This window comes from Aotus nancymaae, unplaced genomic scaffold, assembly GCF_030222135.1.
Source record: "Aotus nancymaae isolate 86718 unplaced genomic scaffold, 86718_ANA_hifiasm-v0.15.2.pri h1tg000003l, whole genome shotgun sequence".
NCBI lineage: Eukaryota > Metazoa > Chordata > Mammalia > Primates > Aotidae > Aotus > Aotus nancymaae.
The window spans coordinates 21344501-21367118 of record NW_026988414.1 but is presented as its reverse complement, the minus strand read 5'-3'; the positions used below and the strand labels follow the sequence as shown (position 1 = coordinate 21367118).

The 22618-nt window shown below is 38.4% G+C and overlaps 1 protein-coding gene across 1 annotated transcript in view; it reads right to left on the bottom strand.

Moving 5' to 3' along the window:
- The window catches only part of SVEP1 (sushi, von Willebrand factor type A, EGF and pentraxin domain containing 1), a 201862-nt gene that overhangs the window by 91721 nt on the left and 87523 nt on the right, over positions 1–22618 (bottom strand). The window contains exons 10-17 of the mRNA XM_021672141.2: positions 17561–17668; positions 16329–16460; positions 15224–15418; positions 13590–13711; positions 9794–9905; positions 5739–5903; positions 4940–5173; positions 2095–2256 (exon numbers count right to left, since the gene is read on the bottom strand). Coding sequence (XP_021527816.2) covers positions 2095–2256; positions 4940–5173; positions 5739–5903; positions 9794–9905; positions 13590–13711; positions 15224–15418; positions 16329–16460; positions 17561–17668 — 1230 coding nt within the window. The remainder of the gene's footprint in view (positions 1–2094; positions 2257–4939; positions 5174–5738; positions 5904–9793; positions 9906–13589; positions 13712–15223; positions 15419–16328; positions 16461–17560; positions 17669–22618) is intronic.

Sequence of the window (22618 nt, the reverse complement as noted above, 5' to 3'; positions counted from 1 at the left end):
TACCTAGAGATGCCATTTCATCCAAGGGCTGGTGGGGAGTAGAACATAGAAGTAGACATAGCTTCAGGCCCACAGAGGTGAAGCAACTTTCTAAAATTCCTAAGGATGATTTGCAGAAGAACAAGACTTAGGCCAGTGCCCTGACTCCCAGCGTATTGGCCTTTCTTTCTGCTTTTGACCTCCAAATGACTCTCATTTTCACCACTGCTAATATGTTTAGTGCATTTCCAATTACGTAGCACTGCTCTAGAGTTTGTATCCGTCATTAAGCACCCACACCTGCATTCAGAACTATGGCAAAGAAGCACACTTTTGAAATTCCTTAAACATGTCTTGCTGTAGCCTTAATTATGAGAGAAAATGTTTCCATCAGGAACTCTTATTTAGAAAAATAGTGAAAATATTTTGAAAATATTGAATATTTTAGTAGCAAGAATATGTGCATATGTGCCTGTAGTTATTCATTTCCAAGTAAATAGAGAACTGATCTCATTATATCAGACACTATTCTCACAAAAAGCAATCCAATAATTGCGAAGGGTCATGAAACTTCTTTCCATTAATTAATGTGAGATTTAAGAAAAGAATCCAGGTGACAGATACAGTTTGGATGTGTGTCTCTGCCCAAATCTCATGCCGAAATATAATCCCCAGTGTTGGAGGTGGGGCCTGGTGGGAGGCGACTGGATCATGAGGGCAGATCTCTCATGAATGGTTTAGCATCATACCTTTGGTACTGTTCTAGTGATAATGAGTGAGTTCTTGTGATACCTTGTTGTATAAAAGTATGTGGCACCTCCGTCTCTCTGTTTTTACTTTTTTTTTTTTTTTTTGAGACAGGGTCTTGTTCCGACCCTCAGGCTGAAGTGCAGTGGTGCAGTCATAGCTCATTGTAGCCTCCACCTCCCAGGCTCAAGCAATTCTCCCACCTCAGCCTCCCGAGTAACTGGGACTACAGGTGCACATCACTACACCTGGCTAATTTTTGTAGAGACGGGATTTCACCATGTTGCCCAGGCTGGTCTTGAATTCCTTGGCTGCCTGCCTCAGCCTCCCAAAGTGCTGGGATTACAGGTGTGAGTCACCATGTGTTCCCCCTTCCACATCACCCTGACTTGCTTTACTTTCTCCATGTGACATGCCTGGTCCTCATTTGCGTTCTGCCATGATTGGAAGCTTCCTGAAGCCACCCCTAAAGCAGATGCTGCTATGCTTCCTAAATAGCCTGCCGACCCATGAGCCAATAAAATCTCTTTTCTTTATAAATTACTCAGTCTTAGATATTCCTTTATAGCAATGTAAGAATGGCCTAACACACCAGGCTAACTGATGACTATGGATTGGTGTTTGACTTAGAGAGAGCAATGGAATATTTCCAAAAGGAAAGATAAATTCACTTTTTTAAAGTGAGAGAAACACTCAGGTAATATTTGATGTTTAACAGAAAGAAAGAATAAATAAATAAAATTGCTTTCTGTAGTACTCTTATTTCATTTTACTTGCCATTTAGATTTCAGGACTGTGATAGGGCTTAGAACACCCTACCGCTAATTATCATACCTTGGCATACTGAGTATTTCAAGCTGAAGGAAATTTGAGAAAACTATAGAAGCAGGAAAGTATCTCTGAACTTCTGTCTTTCTTTCCTTTACGAGATCATAAAACCTAGAAATAAATCTGACCTTCCCCTGAAGCCGACTGTAAAATTTCACGTGAGAAATCCCTATCCTATACTCAGAGGAAAAGAATATACTTCTCCCTGAAGACACAGGGACACAGAGATGAATCTGAACAAACAAGACTTGCTAAGCTCCACCAGCTTATTCCCACTAGATCATTCTTCTCCACAACTATCTTCTTCATTGACTTTAGCCTAAAAATATACAGGTTTCCCTGATTCATTTCTGAAGGCTCCCATGCCACCTAAAACTTATATTAAATAAATGTGTATGCTTTTCTCTTGCAAATCTACCTTCTGCCATAGGGGCCTCAGACAAGAGCCTAGTGTTGAGTGAAGAAAATAAATCTTTCTTTCCCCCAAAAAGGAAACAAAATTTGGGCTTCTTCTGGTTGAAATGTCCACTAAATGTCTACCTTTACAATCAGAGATGTTTCTTGAATGGATATATTCCGTGTACATGCCAGAGGGACAAGGTTTGCACTCAAGTTGCCCTTCTTTATCTTGATAGGATCCGATCTGGCAGCTTTCACAGGTGAAATGTTCCAGAGAATAATAGGTTCCCAAAGGGCAATTGACTGTAGAAAAAGCAAACAGGAAACACTGAATAAACTACAACTATGGAACACACTGGACTCTTTTTTCCTAAGACATAAAAGTAGTAAAGCATGCTTCTAGGTGCTATTGTTTATGGATTAAATTTTGCAACCAGAGGTTTACTCACAAGGCAAACCTTTCAGAAATATATTCCCTAAGACCAACAGTAGGACATTCTTTTATTTTTTAAAGAAAAAGCAAATTCTTATTAACAAAACTTGGGGCTTATATAATGGGGGTTTAAAAGTGTGGGTTAGGCCGGGCGCGGTGGCTCACGCCTATAATCCCAGCACTTTGGGAGGCCGAGGCGGGTGGATCACGAGGTCAAGAGATCGAGACCATCCTGGCCAACAAGGTGAAACCCCATCTCTACTAAAAATACAAAAATTAGCTGGGCATGGTGGTGCACGCCTATGGTCCCAGCTACTCAGGAGGCTGAGGCAGGAGAATTGCTTGAACCCAGGAGGTGGAGGTTGCGGTGAGCCGAGATCGCACCATTGCACTCCAGCCTGGGTAACAAGAGTGAAACTCCGTCTCAAAAAAAAAAAAAAAAAAGTGTGGGTTAAAGCTATGATAAACCAGATCATCACAGGAAAAACAGTTAACAAAGAAAAAGCTGACAGACAAAAAGGAAAAAAACAGTTAGATTCCTTTGAGGATTTCAGATACTACAAACATTTCCTTAGTTGTTTCTCTGAATGCTTCCCCTTTGAAACTGACTGCTAGTCAGTTAGCAACCTCCGTTTTTGGAGATTTGGTAGATTTGGAGTAGCTCAGAAATTCTGAGACCAAAATAGAGCATTACACTGAAAAGTTGCTACCAAAGTTAACATCGTTAATGGGGAAGACACTTGAAATTAGTACCTAGGTAATTCTGAGACGTTAAAAAGTATGTAATAATTACCCATGTACTTGTTAACATGCAGATTCCAAGACCCCATCTCCAAATGCATTAGTTCTAGGATAGGGCCTGAGTCAAGATGCATATTACAAGCATTTTATGTGATGCAAGACTACACTGAGAAATGAGAAACATGGGTCAACATGACTCCTGATTTTTACTCACAAGGTGGGGAGGAAACAAGTGCAGGCTTAGAACAACAATTTTAATGTTTGGGCTGAATTCATCACACTATGAAAAACCCAACTGAACTCTTGCACTAGCAATAACAACAGTGGAAGAAGGGCACAAGAGCCCATGTTTACAGAGAGATGAACATAAGACTCACGCCATTCGGTTCAGCTGAGTATACAAAGTTCCATTACAGATTTCCTTATCTATAAATGATGACTTCTTTGGGGAACAGCTGGAATTGATCCAGATCAAGGCAGTCTAGAATAGCGGTTAAAAGTTAAGGGAGCTGGGAGTGGGGAGGGAGAATAAGGAGTGACTGTTTAATGGGCATAGAGTCGCCTTTGAGGGTGATGAAAATATTTTGGGAATAGAGGTGATGGTTGCACAACATGGTGAATGTACTTCATGTCACTGAATTATACACTTTAAAATGATTAATTTTATGTTATGTGAACTTTATCTCAATTAAAAAAAAAGTTAAGACTGGTATTGGCTTCCTGGATGGGAATTTTTCTCACACTACTTATTGTATTTTATTTTTATTTTTGAGATAGTATCTCATTCTGTTGCCCAGGATAGAGTGTAGTGGTGCAATCATAACTCAATGCAGCCTTGACTTCCTGCGCTCAAGTAATCCTCCCACCTTAGCCTCCTGAGTAGCTGGGACTACAGGCATGTGCCATCATGCCTAGCTAATTTTTTTGGTATTTTTGTAACCAAAACATGGGGTTTTGCCATGTTGCCCAGGCTGGTCTCAAACTCCTGGCTCAAATGATCCTCCCGCCTTGGCCTCCCAAAGTGCTAGGATTACAGGCATGAGCTACCATGCCCGGCCTCCACTTACTGTCTTAATGGGTAAGTCTTATGGGCAATTCTTAGCCTCTCTGGCTTCAGTTTTCTCATCTGTAAAATGTTCTTAACAATAATGGTACCTCGCAGAGGTGCTAAACAGGATTAAACATGAGAGGTGCTCAGCTGGAATACAGAAGTGGTCAAAAAATATTCATTATTATGGCCGGGCGCAGTGACTCACGCCGGTAATCCCAGCACTTTGGGAGGCCGAGGCGGGTGGATCACGAGGTCAAGAGATCGAGACCATCCCAGTCAACATGGTGAAACCCTGTCTCTACTAAAAATACAAAAAATTAGCTGGACACGGTGGCGTGTGCCTGTAATCCCAGCTGCTCAGGAGGCTGAGGCAGGAGAATTGCCTGAACCCAGGAGGCAGAGGTTGCGGTGAGCCGAGATCGCGCCATTGCTCTCCAGTCTGGGCAACAAGAGCGAAACTCCGTCTCAAAAAAAAAAAAAAAATTCATTATTATTATTATTGGAGCTGTTACCAAAAGCTGTGAGGTCTAAAGATTTTTAAATAAAAATCAGATTTGAGTCCCTCCCTGAACTAGATTTCTTGTCTTTACCCAACAGTAGTTCCTTAGACTCTTGAGACAAAATAGTAGTAATAACAACCACTCAATAATAGCAAAATATATATTTCATTTCAATATCCCTTTATAGTTGTAAAATGGCTACACTCATTTCATTTGACCCAAAATGCACTAAATATTTTTGATCACAGGGAATAGTCTTACCACACATACGCCCTCTCAGCACTGAGCCTGGTCTGCAGAAAGGGGAAGCCTTTTTTGTTTCTAATGAATTGCTGTCAGCTGTAAGTATTTCTGATGCAAGCTGAAAGGAATACATGGGGTCTTTACTGAGGGTCCTTTTCAGTTTATTTGTGATAGTTTCCAATGTCTGAAGGAGTCGTAGCTGATTTTCCCATTCAAGGGTATCATTTCTTTCATCAGGTAATGGCACACTAGCTGAGATAAAAACAAAACAAAATAAAACATAACACAAACACATGGTGTTTCAGAAAGTCATTTGTAGTTAATTTTTTTTACCAAATAGAAATGGCATATTTAAAATCTTTTAGTACTAACAACTGATGTAGAGAAAAAAAAATAAACTTTCAGGAAAAATTAATTCAAAATAAATTTAACCACTATTCACTGAACAACTAAGTACATGGATAAGACTAAGAACTACAGAATTTGTTTTAATCCTTCTCTCAGATGCTGGATCTATATCACCTTTTTTGAGGAGTTCTTTATTATAACATAATAAATTCCTGTAAATTCTTACATTTTAAATGCACGCCCTAATCATGCCAAGATAAGAATGAAGTAGGGTGCTTGTCACCGTGAGACCTACAAAATATTGATATTGATATCAAAAGATGACAAGGCTTAGTTAACTGTGCTTTCCTTAATTCTCAATTCCAGGATCATTTCCTAATAATGATAACAAACGGAAGATTTGAGAAGCAGGTTTCCAACTAAGAACTTTCCACAATATTACTTTTTCAAATAGACAGTTTATCCTTACCTGTGATGTTAAAAATTAACTTAATTTTATAGTCAGATAATGAGGAACTTCTTTTAATCCGTGAAGACCTGGCATTGCCGATGCTCGTGGGTGTTTCTTGCACAGTGTCCAAGAAGTCATCATAAGAGTAATCCAGCCTATTAGCTGAGCCCCAGCCACCTGGTCCTGGATAGTTGGGACAGAGACACACATGATCACACAGTTGTTTTTTCATCAGCATTTAGGTTCTAATGTTAAACAACAAATGAAATTGCACTTGACCATTTCCTCAAATACCCGTAATATACTGCATACAGAGTTTGGTCTACAATGTTATATATATTGTAATTTTGGGTCACTTCATATTTAATATAGATTACCAACGAATTACACTAAAAGAAGAAAGGAAAGTCCCTATGAAGCTACTAGGGCATTTATAACATTCTATCTTTGGGTAAATAGTTAATTATTTTAGCTTTTTAGAGGTAAATTTTAGGGGTAAATAAGAGCTGGGTGCAAAATTCTAATCAATTTCTATTTCCTTGCAAGGCTTTCTCTAATCCTTTTTTCTTTTTTTGTAAATTGGCCTTATAAACTAGTAATATAAATAAACATATCTCCTCTTGTGAAGATTATTCAAGATACTTGCATCATATTTTAAAGGTAAGGGTAATTTTCAAAGGCAGCATATAAGTTAAATGAGTCTATGCTACACCACACTGGAGGCAACAAGGATACGTGGAATTCTCTAGATACCCTTGGTATCACTGTGATTAACTGCATGGGTTCAGATTGTGGCTTCTCGATGTATGCTGCTGTATAATCTCAGCCAAGTTACTTTCATCTTTCTGAGCCTCAGTTTCTTCATTTATAAATTGAGACAATGATTCTTACCTGATAGCTTTTTCTGTGGATTAAATGAGACAAAATATGTAAGCTGTCAAGCTCAGTATTTGAATCATTATAAAACTATATTAATATTATTCTGGTCATACTATCATTTTCTTATGCACTTTAGAGAATAATTTATATTTATATACGGCTTTTCACCTAAGCAAATTGTTTTCTCAAGTTTTTGGCTATATTTATGCTTTTAGCAATTAAAATTAAGTGGGATTAATATGTTTTTTCACTTAAATCTTTTCTCCACAAGCATTAGGTAGCTGTTATAAAAAAAAATGAGCAAAGAGAAAAGTATTAAAAATTACTATAATTCTACCACATAGAAATAATGACCATGAATATTTTAGGCAAGCTTTTTTCCCCACTATGAATGTATAAATATATGCACATATATACATTTATGCATGCATACATACATACACATACACACACACAGCTGTAATAAACAACACACTTTTGACAAAACAAGATTATGCTATGTATACATCATTTAGTAATCTTTTTCAAATTTTATGGCATTGCTATGTGAAATGGCCACATAATATTCTCTTGTATGGCACAGCACAAACAACCTACAGCTTCTATTTTTAGAGTTTTAGGTTATTTCAAATTTTTAGAATATCCTTACACATACAGTATTTAATCAAATCTAAGATACCATCAATTAGAAGACACATCCCATCTTCAAATCTAAAGAAAGAATATGCATCTCAAGATTTATAAAATGTGGTACATATTTGCACAATATCATGATTTTTACCTTGAGAAATATTCTTAGAAATGAAATTTCTGGGTCTAAGTGCATAGGCATTTAAAATCCCATAGATCTATATTGTCAAATGCTCTCCAATTTCCCCTTCCTATACAATGTATGAATATGATTTTTTTCCCTTACACTCTTGCCAATTGTGGGTGTTATAATTCTTATTTGTTAATCTGACAGGTCAAAATTTGCATTTCACTTTAGTTTTTGTTTTGTTTTTTTCTTTTGAGATGAAGTTTTGTTTGTTTTGCCCAGGCTGGAGTACAATGGTGCAATCTCGGCTCACTGCAACCTCTGCCTCCCGGGTTCAAGTGATTCTCCTGCCTCAGCCTCTGGAATAGCTGAGATTACAAGCATGTACCACCACATCTGGCTAACTTTGAATTTTTAGTAGAGACGGGGTTTCACCATGTTGACCAAGTTGGTCTTGAACTCCTGACCTCAGGTGATCCACCCACCTTAGCCTCCCAAAGTGCTGGGATTACAGGTATGAGCCACCACACCCAACCTAGTTTTAATGTGAATTACTTGATTATTATGAAGTCAAATAGATTTTATTATATTTATTGGTTGTTTATTTTTCATACATTATGACCTGCCAAGGCATGGTTATAAATGTTACACGGATCTTGTGACTTTCTACTGGGAATACATTTGGGGAGGAATGCTTGTTTTTTAGGATCACGTGTGCCACCTGCCCATGCTTTTTTTCTCAAAAACTGCTATTTGGACCCTTATTAGATGACAAATATCACCCATCTCATAGCCTTGTAATGACAACTGACTCTCTCTAGATGTAACCTCGTGCCCCCACAACCTTCCCCAACAATCTGGGAGCAGAAACCTGGATCGTGTTTAACAGAAGAGGCCTAATTATTCTAGATATGTTACTGACAATGCCACCTTACTTTTTCCTATCTAAAACCACAATTTCCAAAATGTTCACTAAGGTGTTGTACATAATAGTAAAAAACTGAAAATAACCCAAAATCTACCAATAGAGAACTATTTCTATAAATTATGGTAAATTGATTGATGGGATAATATGTGGCTATTAAAATCGTATTGAAGTAGGATATTTAGTGAATAAAAATGTCCTCAATACAATGTTAATTAAGAATCTGTGTTCAAAATATCATCACTATATACACAATAAACAGTTCTGTATACATAGTAATATGTATATATCATAGGTAGTATGGTATATATACAGTATATATATAGTATGATGTGTATATATGTATATCTACATACATAGTTATAAATATATATGTATTAACAGGCTTATTTCTGTGGTTGTGGATTATCTTAATTTCATTTTTTGTTTTTAAGCATTTTAAAATTGGATAATAAAACATATATGAACAAATGATAATTTAAAAAATTTAAAATTAAAAGCAACAGTCAATATCACTCTTAATGCTAAATCACCACAAATACTACAAACATGATTAGTATCTGAAACAGAAAAAAATGTCTGCTGTAATGGGAATTAATATGTACCATCTCATAACCTTCTAAGCACATGACTTGTACGTATTCATTTAATGCTTAAAATGATCATATATGGTGAGTTCTCTTATACACCCATTTTATAGGTGAGAAAACTGAGGCACAGAGTGTGTTGATAGCTTGCTCAAGATCACACGGCTAGTAGGTAGTGAAGCCAGGATTTTGACTTAAGTAGCTGGTTGTAGAGTCCACATGCTTAACCACTACATTACTTCGATAACACTATTATTATTATCTCTTTTTTTTGATACCAAGTCTTACTTTGTTGCCCAGGCTGGAGTGCAGTGGCACAATCATAGCTCACTGCAGCCTTGAACTCCTGGGCTCAAGGCATCCTCCCACCCCATCCCCATAAGTAGCTGGGACTACAGGTGTGTGCCATCATGCCTGGCAAAAAATAATCTTAATAAAAATGTTCAGAGTCTACATAGAGATAACATCAAAATTCCACTTAAGGATATATTAGACTTTAATAAATGGAATCTTAACATATTTTTGGTGAGGAATCTGAATATGTTACATGTGTAACTAGTTTATGTTAATGACTTCATTGTAACTTACATTGAATGCCGTATAAAAATTGCTGTTACTACTTTATTACTATTCTCTTTTAGGATACAACAACATTTGAATTTTACCATCATACGTGACTTAGTTTTCTTAGTTTTTGTCATTTTTAAGGATTCTGGCAAATAATTTTAAATAATGTATTTGTTACTAAAATTTGATATATCCTTAACGATCATTCAGCACATTACCAAATTATACAGCCATCCTAAAATACTTGATGAATTAATTAATAAAAATTAACGTTTCTAGTTCGCCTCACTTTTAGGGAATTATTTTCTTATTTTGCAGATTAGTCTTGCCAACTACCGATGCCACAGAATTTAATTACCAATTGCAAAGCCATTTTCATAGTCGTAATTATATTCTAGGCAATATTTTTTGGTCAGGTTCTCCTCCAGTCTGCAATCAATGTCCTCTGCATCACTACAAAATGATGGCACCTGCAAGTAAAAAATGAAGAAGACAAAATGTAAATCACTTTTCTTCACGTCTTGAATAAATACTTTGCTCCCTCAGCCTTCATATCTTCATCAGCAGGAGGGAAGGGAGGCCCCAGAGCTCTGCACATTCTTCAAAGGGTTTCTGACCCTCCTCCCCCTTCTCCCCTGCAGCCTCTAACTGTCTGTTGGTCACCAGGATTAGTCTCACATCTTTTATCTCTGTTTATGTCACTCACCACAAGAAGCCCAGGGCTCCTGGGATATCTCTTGTCACTAAACTTCATCCTATGTGGCTCTTTGGAACCCCTTCTCTGACCCCATCTCACACTCCTCTTCCCCAGTCCCCTAAGCCTTCCTCTGTGCCCTCTGAAGCTCAATCAGTAATCAGCAAATCTGTTATTTTCTACCTTCTCTCTTTATGTTTTCTTCAACTTTGCTCTAAAACCTTTCCAATTTTCTGGAACATTTCCCAGAAAATATTCTAGAAATACTAGAAATTCCAGAATCCTGGAATTGGGGGTAGGCCTGGAGGTGGAGGAAGGTCCTTCTCAGTCTTTATTGCTGTTTCCAGATCACATTCTCTCACATCTCCTTAAAGGCTCACAGTTCTGAAGCTGATGCCATCAGCTCTACCATTCATTGCCCCTTCTGGTGACAGTCACCTGCTTCTCCCCTCTGTGTCACTCCCTCATTCCAAGGACATTTGGTAACTGTCCCTGTTATAGTTTTTGGTGATTTCTATAGCCACCTAGCAAATCCTTCCACCTCCTTGGACTCTCAGTTCCTTTCCCTCTTCTCTCTCATAATCAAGCCTTACTCTGTCACTCACTCCTCCCATAGTCATACCCTCAGACCTTGTCATTATCAAAACTGCACCTTCTCCTCTTCTCAGGAATCTGACAGTTCCTTGACTTCATCAGAATGTATAATCCATGGACCCTAGTGCCTCTCCTTTAGCCCCTCATGTCTGCATGTCCTTGTTTACGCATCTAAGATTCCATGGTCCATCACCATGAAATGTCTCCTCCTTTGGATGTCTCTTCCTCAATTTGTTTGCCTGGACAACACTTACCCTTGGTTAAATTAATCAATCTGCTTTCCCACACCTGTACTACATGGTCAACTAGGGCTTGAGAGAAAACGTAACCCTGCTGGCTGCCAATCTTACTATATTTCTTTAGCAGACTTATTCATGCTTTCTTAGAAAATTATTTTACACCATCTTCTCTCTTCTTAAGTCTCCAACAACTCCTCCCCATTCCTACTCTCTGGTGATTATCTTTTTACACTGATCAAAACTGAACTCAGAAAAGAGCCTTTGTTCACACACTTCCATCCCCGTGAGTACCTAGTACCTGGATCTGTGCCCTTGTATGTCTGCCTCCTTGGCTCTTCTCTTAATCCCACAGTCTACCTCCAATGTATCAGCAGGTCCTACTGAATCTACTTTCAGAAGATAGAAAGAAATCCATTCACTTCTCCCCACCTCCAGTGCCACCCAAGCCGCCATCGTCTCTTGCTTTCATTTCCTATGTGGTCTTCTTACTCTCTCTCCTACCATCCTCTGCTTCTCCTAGAGCCCAAAGTCATCAGTAAGTTGGTCCCCTCAAATGGCTTTCCATCTCAATTACAGTAAAAGGCAAAGATTTACAGTGACTTTCAAGGCTCTCCACAGCCTGATTTTCCTTCTTACCCCCACCTCCTCTCCCACATGTGATCTGTTTGACCATCTGTCACTCAGCCCGTCATCCTCTCTACCTTTGCCACTCTTAGGTCTTTACGGTGGTTCAACCTCCAAAACACACTCCCACCTCAGGGCCTTTGCACTTGCTGCTCCCTCTGCCTGGAACACTCTTCCCCTAGAAATGCTCATGGCTCACCGCCTCACTCTTTCAGGTCCCTTCTCAAACAGGAACCTTACTAGTGAGGCTTTCCCATCTTCTGCTTTATGTTATCCCACAGCATATACCATCTGACATGCTATATATTTCCTTGTAATTTGTTTATTGTTGGTCTATTCATTAACATGTAAATTCTATGAGCACAGGGAGTTTTGTCTGTTTATTCAGATCTAAATCTCTAGTGTCTAGGATAGGATATAGATACTTACTAAATGTTTATTCAATAAATAAATAAGCATTTAATAGCACATTCTGATCCCTTATAGCATCTTTAACTTACTAAAATTTAGTGTCTGATAGACACTGAGTCTAACAAACACAAAGGTCACTTCCACACAAGTTTTTTTACTTGGTTTCTATTTAATATTTAAGGACTTCTTCACCACTTTGAGGTGGTGAAGGAGTATAATTAGTATGAGTGTATTGTTGCCTTTCAAGTATAGGTCTATAGTAACAGAGGCCTAATGAGTGTAGTATTTTCTAGGTTTGCTAGCAATAGTGACAACATTATTTCTCTTTTTGGAATTTGGTTTTATTGAATAGATTTAAACATAACTTTTTTTTTTGAGATGGAGTTTCGCTCTTGTTACCCAGACTGGAGTGCAATGGTGCGATCTCGGCTCACCGCAACCTCCGCCTTCTGGGTTCAGGCAATTCTCCTGCCTCAACCTCCTGAGTAGCTGGGACTCCAGGCGCATGCCACCATGCCCAGCTAATTTTTGTATTTTTAGTAGAGACGGGGTTTCACCTTGTTGACCAGGGTGGTCTCGATCTCTTGACCTCGTGATCCACCCGCCTCGGCCTCCCAAAGTGCTGGGATTATAGGCGTGAGCCACCGTGCCCGGCCAAATATAACATTTTTAACAAGTGTTTTTGAGTGGACATTAGTCAATATGTTTGGTGTACTTGTAACATGCTTGGCATGCAGTAAGCAGCATGATAAAATGTTAGCAAGTAAATAAAGTGCTACCCAGTCTGCTAGGCATACAAGTATGTATGTAGCATGGTTCCTGCCTTGAAGATGTTCAATACAGTTATGTGTATTGCTCTGTTTTGTTTTGTTTTCTTTTTTTTTGTTGAGACAGAGTCTCGCTCTGTTGCCAGGGCCGGGAGTGCAGTGGCATGATCTCGGCTCACTGCAACCTCCACCTCCCAGGTTCAAGCGATTCTCCTGTCTCAGCCTCCCAAGTAGCTGGGATTAAAGGCACGTGCCACCATGCCCAGCTACTTTTTTTGTATTTTTAGTAGAGATGGGGTTTCACCAGGTTGGCCAGGCTGGTCTCGAACTCCTTACCTCAGGTGATCTACCCACCTCAGCCTCCCAAAGTGCTGGGATTACAGGCATGAGCCACTGCGACCTGCCCTCTATTTTCCTAAAATTGTTGTCAGAGTCCTTTCTAAACAAAAACGCATCTTTTAAATCTTTTAAATATACAACAATCTTTTAAATGTTTAATTATCTTCTTATCACAAACAAAATACCAATTCCAATATTAAGTATTTTTGTCAGACTTTAAATCTCAAACCATGCAGACCTTAAGCTTCTTTCACTTTCTAAGGATATTTTTAAAGATTCAAAAGCATTTTCACACATATTTACTTCTAATTCATTCTGGAAGTTCAAAATCTATGGATAATTTTAAGTATTAGGTACATGTTTAGATCACAAAGAAGTGGGAGATAGGATGGGAAATTTCAGTTGTAAATTATTCAGAAAGGCTACGAAAGCCTTAATAACATCCTTTACAAAATGGCAAACAATAAATGACCACTATTGACCTACCATTTTTCCCAGGGTAGTGTCAAATGCTTCAGAGAATTTCTTCAACAGATCTGTGTCATCACAACGAGCTGCTTTGTAGAACATCTCAAAGGGCTTGAACCCGTGGTTTGCAAAACGTTTTTCTGGAAAATGTTGGACCAAACAGCTTCAGTTGGTTAGTGTTTTTAAAACAAAGATTTGACTTTCTATAAAATAAAGATTTGACTTTCTATAAAATAATTGAAACAATGTTTTAATTCTAACACAATTTGTGGGATAGTTATAAAAACAAGAGATGACAGTTAAGGAAGTTTCTAGGCATTAACTGATCATAATAAATCAAATACCAGGCAGCACTGGACTCAAGTTATCCAGTGAAGAGTTTGCCTTTGGTTTTATTCTTTATTTTTTACTCATACAAAAAAGTGAGTATTTAAGGGAAGAAGACATATAAAAATTGTTTTCATTATATTCCTGGGAATTTTTGAAAAATCCTGGCTGCCTCAAAGTTATTATATCTTACATAAGCTTATAGCATACAGATTATATTTTCAAAAATAGACATTGAAACATTTCTAAATATTATTTTTGCGCAATCATGTTCCTTGAAAGTGTAATTGCTATAAAGACAAATTTCTCCCTGGACCAAAAGCTTGCACCGTAGACTCAGCACAATGCTCCTGAAGTATTCAGGGACAAAGTCTCCTACTAGCATCCCCCAGTCTCAATCTGTGAAAGAGCTGAGTGGTATTGTTTCTGTTTACTATTCTAATTTGGAGGGGAAAATAGCTCTGCTAAGTGGGTTTCATATTTTTTTCCAAGACACTGATATTTAAACTCCATCTATGGAAGTGGATCAAAGATTCACTACCGGGAATATTTATTTACACTAAATGAATATATTGGGTTATTTTTTATAACAATGTAAATAACAATGTATATTTGATCGTTTTAAATCTGAATCAGATATGAAGATGATGATGTATTTTATTCCATCACGTTAGATTTTATTTTAAAGTCAGCTCTTCTGCAGACTATGAGAAGTTTTTCTCTATTTTTTTGTGTGATAGTGTCTTGTTCTGTCACCCAGGCTGAAGTACAGTGATGTGATCAAAGTTCACTGCGGTCTTGAACTCCAGGGCTCAAGCAATTCTCCCACCTCACCCTCCTGAATAGTTGGGACCCCAGGAGCATACCACCATGCCCAACTAATTTCTTTTTTTAAAAATTTTCTGTAGAGTTGTAGGCTGGTCTCGAACTCTTGGGCTGAAGTGATCCACCTGCCTTGGCCTTCCAAAGTGCTGGGATTACAGGTGTAAGTCACCATGCCTGGACACTATGAGACTTGAAATTCATGTTTACAGGTTCAGAATTACACATTATCAAGTGTCTAGATATTTCTGATAAATAATGAGAGGGCTCAGATGGTTCTGCCTTAAACTGAATCTTGTCCTACAGCAATACAGTCTATAACAGGACTCTAGTGGCTAACAGTTGAAATCCAGAAAAGAGCAATTCTCTTATTCACAAACATTTCAAATTCATAACACCATTTTCCACTAATCCCTATTTTAAGGCAATTTTCCTCTTTAACACTTAGAAATGTACATACATTCACACACATTAAAGAAGTTTAGAATAAAAATATAACTTACTGGCACAGTCTGGCCATTCAGTAGTATATGTTGGTTTCCAGATGCCATCTTCATAAGCACAATGATACTTGTCAGTAGATCCTTCTGTGAAATCATAGCCCTCCAAGCAAGTTAATGTACAGTTGACTCCAGTACTATCTTGAGCACATATAAAATCCCCATTTATAGGTGTGAATGGAATTTCACAGGGAGAACCTGTGTTAAAAAATTGTATTATTTATATATAGTGGTAAAAGAAGTATAAATTAAATTATAGGAGCTTAAGCAGAATTTTGAAAAGGATTCCTTCTGTCTACTACTATTTCTAGAAAAGCTTTTACCATATGTCTTTAGTGTGGGAGAACAACAACATCTGCTTTTTGGTTCCTAGATTGACATACATTGAAAAGCTGTACTTATGTACGATTAGAGGTTGTGCATATTTTTATAAAAAGCTAAAAGTACTTCTGACTTGCAGTTGTTATTTATTATTATTCTGAGACAGAGTCTTGCTCTTTCACCCAGGCTGGAGTGCAGGGGTGCGATCTCGACTCACTGAAGCCTCTGCCTTCCGGTTTCAAGCAATTCTTGTGCCTCAGCCTCCTAAGACCTCCTGGGACCACGAGTGCAAGCCACCATGTCTGACTAATTTTTGCATTTTTTGTAGAGACAGGGTTTAGCTACGTTGGCCAGGCTGGTCTCAAACTCCTGACCTCAAGTGATCCATCCACCTCGGCCTCCTAAAGTGCTAGGATTATAGGCATGAGCCACAATGCCCTGCCCTTATTTTTGACATTCCTTTAATAAAAACTGGATAACATTATGCAGCAAATATATTTTCAGAATCTGTCTTCTCAAGTATTTAAAATAGGATTATGTCAATAATACATTGTAACCTTACAGAAAATGTTAATGAAGTGTTAACAAAAGACTATTCTGGGAGAAAAATATTTTTATCTATCACAAGGTCAAGGAATGACAATGGAAAACCTAAATAAAACCTATCAGTCTTCTGACTGTAAAAATCTAATGCTCATAGCCTATTTTCTTTCATAAAATAGGGTACTATAACAATCACATTGTATCAAATGTCAATGAGAATTCTGGGAGCTTATGAAAACAATACCTCTTATGACAATATGGATATCACATGTCCTGTTATTGCCTGAGGGGTCAGTGGCTGTGTACTGTACTATAGTCTCCCCTTGAGGGAAAAGGTCTCCTTGTGTATGACTTCTGGTAATGACCAATTCAGCCCCTGGAAAGGAAAGAAGGCAGCCAGTTGTTTGGGTTTTAGTCACTTAATTTAATTTTATTTTTTTGAAACAGAGTCTTACTCTGTTCCCAGGCTGGAGTGCAATGGCGTGAACTCAGCTCACTGCAACCCCCACCTCCCGGGCTTAAGCGATTCTTCTGCCTCAGTCTCTGGAGTAGCAGAGATTCCAGGCACTCACCACCACATCCAGCAAATTTTTGTATTTTTAGTAGAGATGGGGTTTCACCATGTTGGCCAGGCTGGTCTCAAACTCCTGACCTCAGGTGATCTGCCAGCCTCAGCCTCCCAAAGTGCTGGAATTACAGGCGTGAGCCACCACGCCTATCCTGAAGTCACTTCATTAGTCTCTTACTTGATTTGAAGTTTCATGTCCTACTTATGCAAATCAGTTGGGCATTTTGTGTTGCTTTGCCCACTAGTAGAAAATAAAAGATTTAATATTATGTGGTAACAGAAATAGTAGATTCAACAACCCCATTAAATCAAGGTTTTCTTTGATAAACAACTGATTTTCTCAAAGTCCTTTGAGATGTTCTACAAAGCAATGAGGCAATAGGTAAGTCTGCTAAAACATTGGGAGTTTAATTAAGAAATTACTTAATTTGCATTTCTGTTGTTTTTTGGGTTTTACTGAAACCCTTACAATGAACTTCAGTTGTATTTGCTTAGTTTTTTTCTACTTTCTTATGACCTCTTATAATTTTATTTGTCAAGTACTTAAGAACTGAGTCTGAATATACATATCTGCAGTAGAGATGCTGATAAAATGCATAGTTTATGCCTCTAGAACAACATAAGCTTGGAGACTCATGAAATTCATTAGAACTGTGCTAGGTACAACACCTAGCGCAGGTTCAACAAATGCCCACGGAATACTGAATTAGGAAAACCCTCATGGATAGGTAAGATTAGTACTGTTAAATTATAATTATCCTAGCATTAAAACATATTAACTTATATAATTATTCATCCTCCTTAGACAGTTGTGATTTGCTTTTTCTCTTTTATCTCATTAAAAAGCTTTTTAAAATAAAGAAGAATTCAGTGCTACTATGCTGACGACAAAGTCCTTGTCATCTCACCTGAGTTGTCTGAGAACTGAGGCTCATCCCAGCTTGCAGCATGCACCTTCTCTGAGACCTGGATGGGAGGTGGAGATCTGCAGCGGTCTATGACAGGTGGTTCTACATCTAAAGAATGTGAAATCAGGCAAAGAAGTCACAACTGATAATCAAAAATGATGAGGAGGTTTTCAAAAGAGAGCTGAAGTCAGCTTGTGCTGGCAGACAACCTTGCACTTGTAAGAAACAAGGCTGACCCTGTGGCTCCTGATGTCTTTTCTCTGATTCCCAGCATCAAAGGAAAGAGCCGCTTTTGCTATACTGCCCCCTACCTGTTGAAGAAAAAAATGCCACCTTTCTAAAATCACCCTGTGCACAAGTGTGTGAAAGGCAATTCCAGACATGGTGGGCATTTAAATTGTGGGTTCTGTCCACAGTCATTGAGCTGACCCAACTGGAAGGGAAGAGAACCATTCCAGGCAAGCTGAAGGAATGAAATGACCACACCTGTCATTCCTGTGATGTTCCTCTTATCTGACGGGTCAAGACAAGGGCTAATAGATGACTAAATGGAAGGACCATGGGCCAGAGATCTGTCATGCTGCAGAATAAGCAAGATGTCAGTGTGGGTGTGCTATTGCTGGGAGGCCAAGAGGTTATGTCCAGAGGCAGAACATTGGAGCTAAAGATTTAAGGTTGATGAATTCTAGGTGAAGACAAAGAACAGAGTGGGAACCTGGAAGTGGGGAAACGAGAGAGGATGAAAGCCACAGTACAGGTTAAAGCACTGGGAGTCTTTGTTGCTGGAATTCAGGCTGAAGGGTGGATATGAGGTGGGGTGAGTAAGCCAGGTTTCAAAACCATGATCGAATGTGGTGGAGTTTTGAGGACGTCAGAAAAGAACAATAAAGTGGGCATATAATCTAAGCAATACTATTCAGGACATAGGCATGGGCAAAGATTTTATGGCAAAATGTCAAAAAATTGCAACAAAAGCAAACATTGACAAATAGGGTCTAATAAAATTAAAGAGCAAGAGCCTCTGCACAGCCAAAGAAACTATCATCATCAGAGTGAACAGACAACCTACAGAATGGGGGAACATTTTTGCAATCTATCCATCTGACAAAGGTCTAATATCCAGAATCTGCAAGGAACTTAAATTTACAAGAAAAAAACCAAACAACTCCAGTGGGCAAAGGACACGAAGAGACACTTTTCAAAAGAAGATGTTTATGCGGCCAACAAACATGAAAAAAAGCTCAACATGACAGATTATTGGGGAAAAGCAAATCAAAACCACGTTGAGATGCCATCTCATGTCAGTCAGATGGTGATTATTAAAAAGTCAAAAAACAAAACAAAGCAAAACAAAAAAAAACAGATGCTAACAAGGCTGTGGACAAATAGGAAAGCTTTTACAATGTTGGTGGGAATGTAAATTAGTTCAACCATTGTGGAAGACAGTGTGGTGATTCCTCAAAGACCTAGAAGCAGAAATACCATTTGACCCAGCAATCCCATTACTGGTCATATACCCAAAGGAATATAAATCATTCTATTATAAAGATACATGCACACGTATGTTCATTGCAGCACTATTCACAACAGCAAATACATGGAATCAACCCGAATGCCCACCAATGATAGAATGGATAAAGAAATCGTGGTACATATACACTATAGAATACTATACAGAGATAAAAAGGAACAAGATCAGGTCCTATGCAGGAACATGGATGGAGCTGGAAGCCATTATCCTCAGCAAACTAACACAGGAAGAAAACCAAACACTATATGTTCTCACTTGTAAGTGGGAGTTGAACAATGAGAATACATGGACACAGGGAGGGAAATCACACACACTGGGGCCTTTCAGGGGTTGGGGGAGAAGGGGAGCATCAGGATAAATAGCTAATGCATGTAGGGCTTAATACCTAGGTGATGGGTTGATAGGTGCAGTAAACCACCATGGCACACATTTACGTATGTAACAAACTTACGCATCCTGCACTTGTATCCTGGAACTTAAAAAAGGGGTATACAGAAAGTAATTTTAATCTAATTATGCATTTTATACATCTGAAATGTTCTTATTTCATGCCTTTGAGGTTTGAGGGGACAGCAAAAATATTTTTCTAATTTTGTAGATGAGGAATGTCAGACTAGGCAAACTTAAGAAACTTGCTTGAGGTCAGTAAGCTATTAAATTATAGCCACAAGCATTAACACCAAGTATTTCTATCCAAGATACATGCAAATACATACTTTGACATTAACTGAGCCATACCTGTGAGAATATATGGATTTCCATTTTAAACTAAGTCTTGTGAACATGTGTTCAATTTTTGTCTTTTCCTCATGTTTGTTATTTCATTAGTGCAGACATTAGGTTTATTACTTTACTACACTGTAAACTCTGTAGACCAGTGATGTAGTCTCTTTTGTTCATGGTTAGATCTCCACTAGAGATCTGGTCTATAATAGGTGCTCAAAACAAGTTGCTGAAGAAAGGATAAAGCAATGTTTACCACAGGTCAGTGTACTTTGAGAATGCTGAATCAAGTCAATTCACAGCTAAATTTACAAATCTGGCAGTATTCACTATTTTCCCAAAAGAAATGACAATTGAATATTCTGAGATTTTCTGGGCATATCTGGTTTTATTCAGACTTTTTAAAGTTAAATTACAGGTGCAGGATGGCAGTAAGGCTCAGTCAATTACTGTCAAAAGAATCGGAGGTGCCAGCAGATGCGCCATCTCTGAAGGAGAGGGACAGCCCACTTCAAAACAAGTGAGACAGCACTCTGTAACGGTCAAGGAGAAGCGTTCCTGGCTTGCCTCTCATTTATCAGGGTGACACCAACACCCTCAAGGAAATAAGAAAAATGTAAGTTCTGGTGTATTTTCTTTCTCTCTCTGTCTCTGTCTCTGTCTGTCTCTCTCTCTCTCTCTCACTCCCTACTTCCTTCTGCTTTTGCTTACATCTTCTCCTGCTTCATCTTCCTTCTCCTTCCTTCTCTTTCTCTCTCTCTCTTTTTTTTTTTTTTTTTGAGATGGAATCTCACCCTGTCACCCAGGCTGGAGTGCAGTGGCATGATCTCCGCTTACTGCAACCTCTATCTCCCGGGTTCAAGTGATTCTCCTGCCTCAGCCTGGGATTAGAGGCATGTGCCCCCACACCCAGGTAATTTTTGTATTTTTCATAGAGATGGGGTTTCAACATGTTGGCCAGGCTGGTCTTGAACTCCTGACCTCAGGTGATCCACCTGCTTCGGTCTCCCAAAGTACTGGGATTACAGGTGTGAGACACTGCGCCCGGACCTTTTCTCTCTTTTATAATTTGGAAATTCAGTTAAAGTCTAGTAGATACTCAAGTACACATTTGACATTTCACTATGTTGATTCTTCATTATGAAATATTAAAACTTGGCAAACTCTTGAACCACATTTCCAAGTCTAAAAATCACTGTGTCAGATTTTTGAAAATCCAACATATTTTTCATGCAACTGGCAAAGCTCATGTTTAAAACAACACTGAAAAGGGAATTTTAAAAAACTAAGCATTGTGAAATAGTCTGATTTTTACTAGATTTTTTTTTCATCTACTTTTACCAACACCTGTAATGTATAGGGTAAGGAAACAGTTTAATATATGTTAATTATTTCACTAAGTTACTTAACATTTTTAAAACAAAATGAATTTAACATAAATTTTAAAATAAACATAAGAAAAATAGACCTGAGATAAATATTGCAAAATGTCAGTATGTTACCATCTAGCTTTCACACAGAGTTTAAGTTGTGGCAGGCACTGGATCCAGTGGTTTATAGATTATCACTAATTAAAAATCTCACAATATCCCTATGAGGCAATACATTCAGTAATCCTATTTTTGGATAAAGAAATTGAGGCACAGAGTGGCAACTGGTCCCCTTGACTTTACGTGGTGAAGCTAACATGAAGCAGCATGGGTTCAGAGTCCATCTTCTTGTCCACTACAGACTGCTGCGTAGCCTACCTTTCCATGTGTTTTGCTTTGGTAATGAGCAGAAGACCAACTGAGAGATAATACAGTAAACCAGGCTCAAAAGATTAAAAAGGACTGATCAGAAGTAGTGGTTATGAGGATGGAGAGAATGAGATATCTGGTAGGTGAAATCAATTGTATCTGATATCTTCTTGGATGTTAGTGAGAGAGGGCAAGGGGTCAAGCATGACTTTCATATTTTTGTTGGTAGCTGGGTGATTGGTTATGTCCTTTTTTGAGCCAGGAAATAATTTAGGTTTGGATAAGTTTGAAATGCCCATAAAACATTAATATGGGGAAAGTCCAGGAGGCTTTCAGAGTCCAGTGTAGATTTCAGAAAAGAGCTTTGAACTGGAAGTAGGAATATGGGAGTTGTCAATTAACAAAACCACCCAGGAAAACTACATAGAGAGAAAGAGAAGGCCGGGGCTGAAACCCTAGAGATGATCAACATTTGAGAACTGGTCTAAGGAAGAGAAGCCTATGAAAGAAATAAAGAAGGTTATGTAAAAATAATGGAGGGAAAAAAGACAGGAAAGACTAAGATCAAAGAAGGAGAAGGAGAAGGTTTTGATAAGAAGTGTGTGGTTAATAATGTAAAATGTGGCTGGGTGTGGTGGCTCACACCTATAATCCCAGCATTTTGGGAAGCCAAGGTGAGAGGATCACTTGAGGCCAGGTTTTTTGAGACCAGCCTGGGAACACAGTGAGACTTCATCTCAACAAACAATTTTAAAAAAAAGAAGTTGGCTGGGTGTGGTGGCACATGCCTGTAGTACCAGCTATTCAGGAGACTGAGGCAGGAGGATTGCTTGAGCCTAGGAATTTGAGGCTGCAGTGAGCTATGATTGTGGCACAGCACTCACTCCAACCTGGAGGACGGAGTAAGACTCTGTCTCTGAAAAAAATTTAAAATGTAAAATATGAGGAATGATTATGTAAAATGAAGACTGAAAAGTGTACAGAGTAACAGCAGAAATCATTGGTGACTGTGATGACAGTAGTTTATATGAGTGAAGGGGGACAAAAGCCAGACTTGGGTGACTC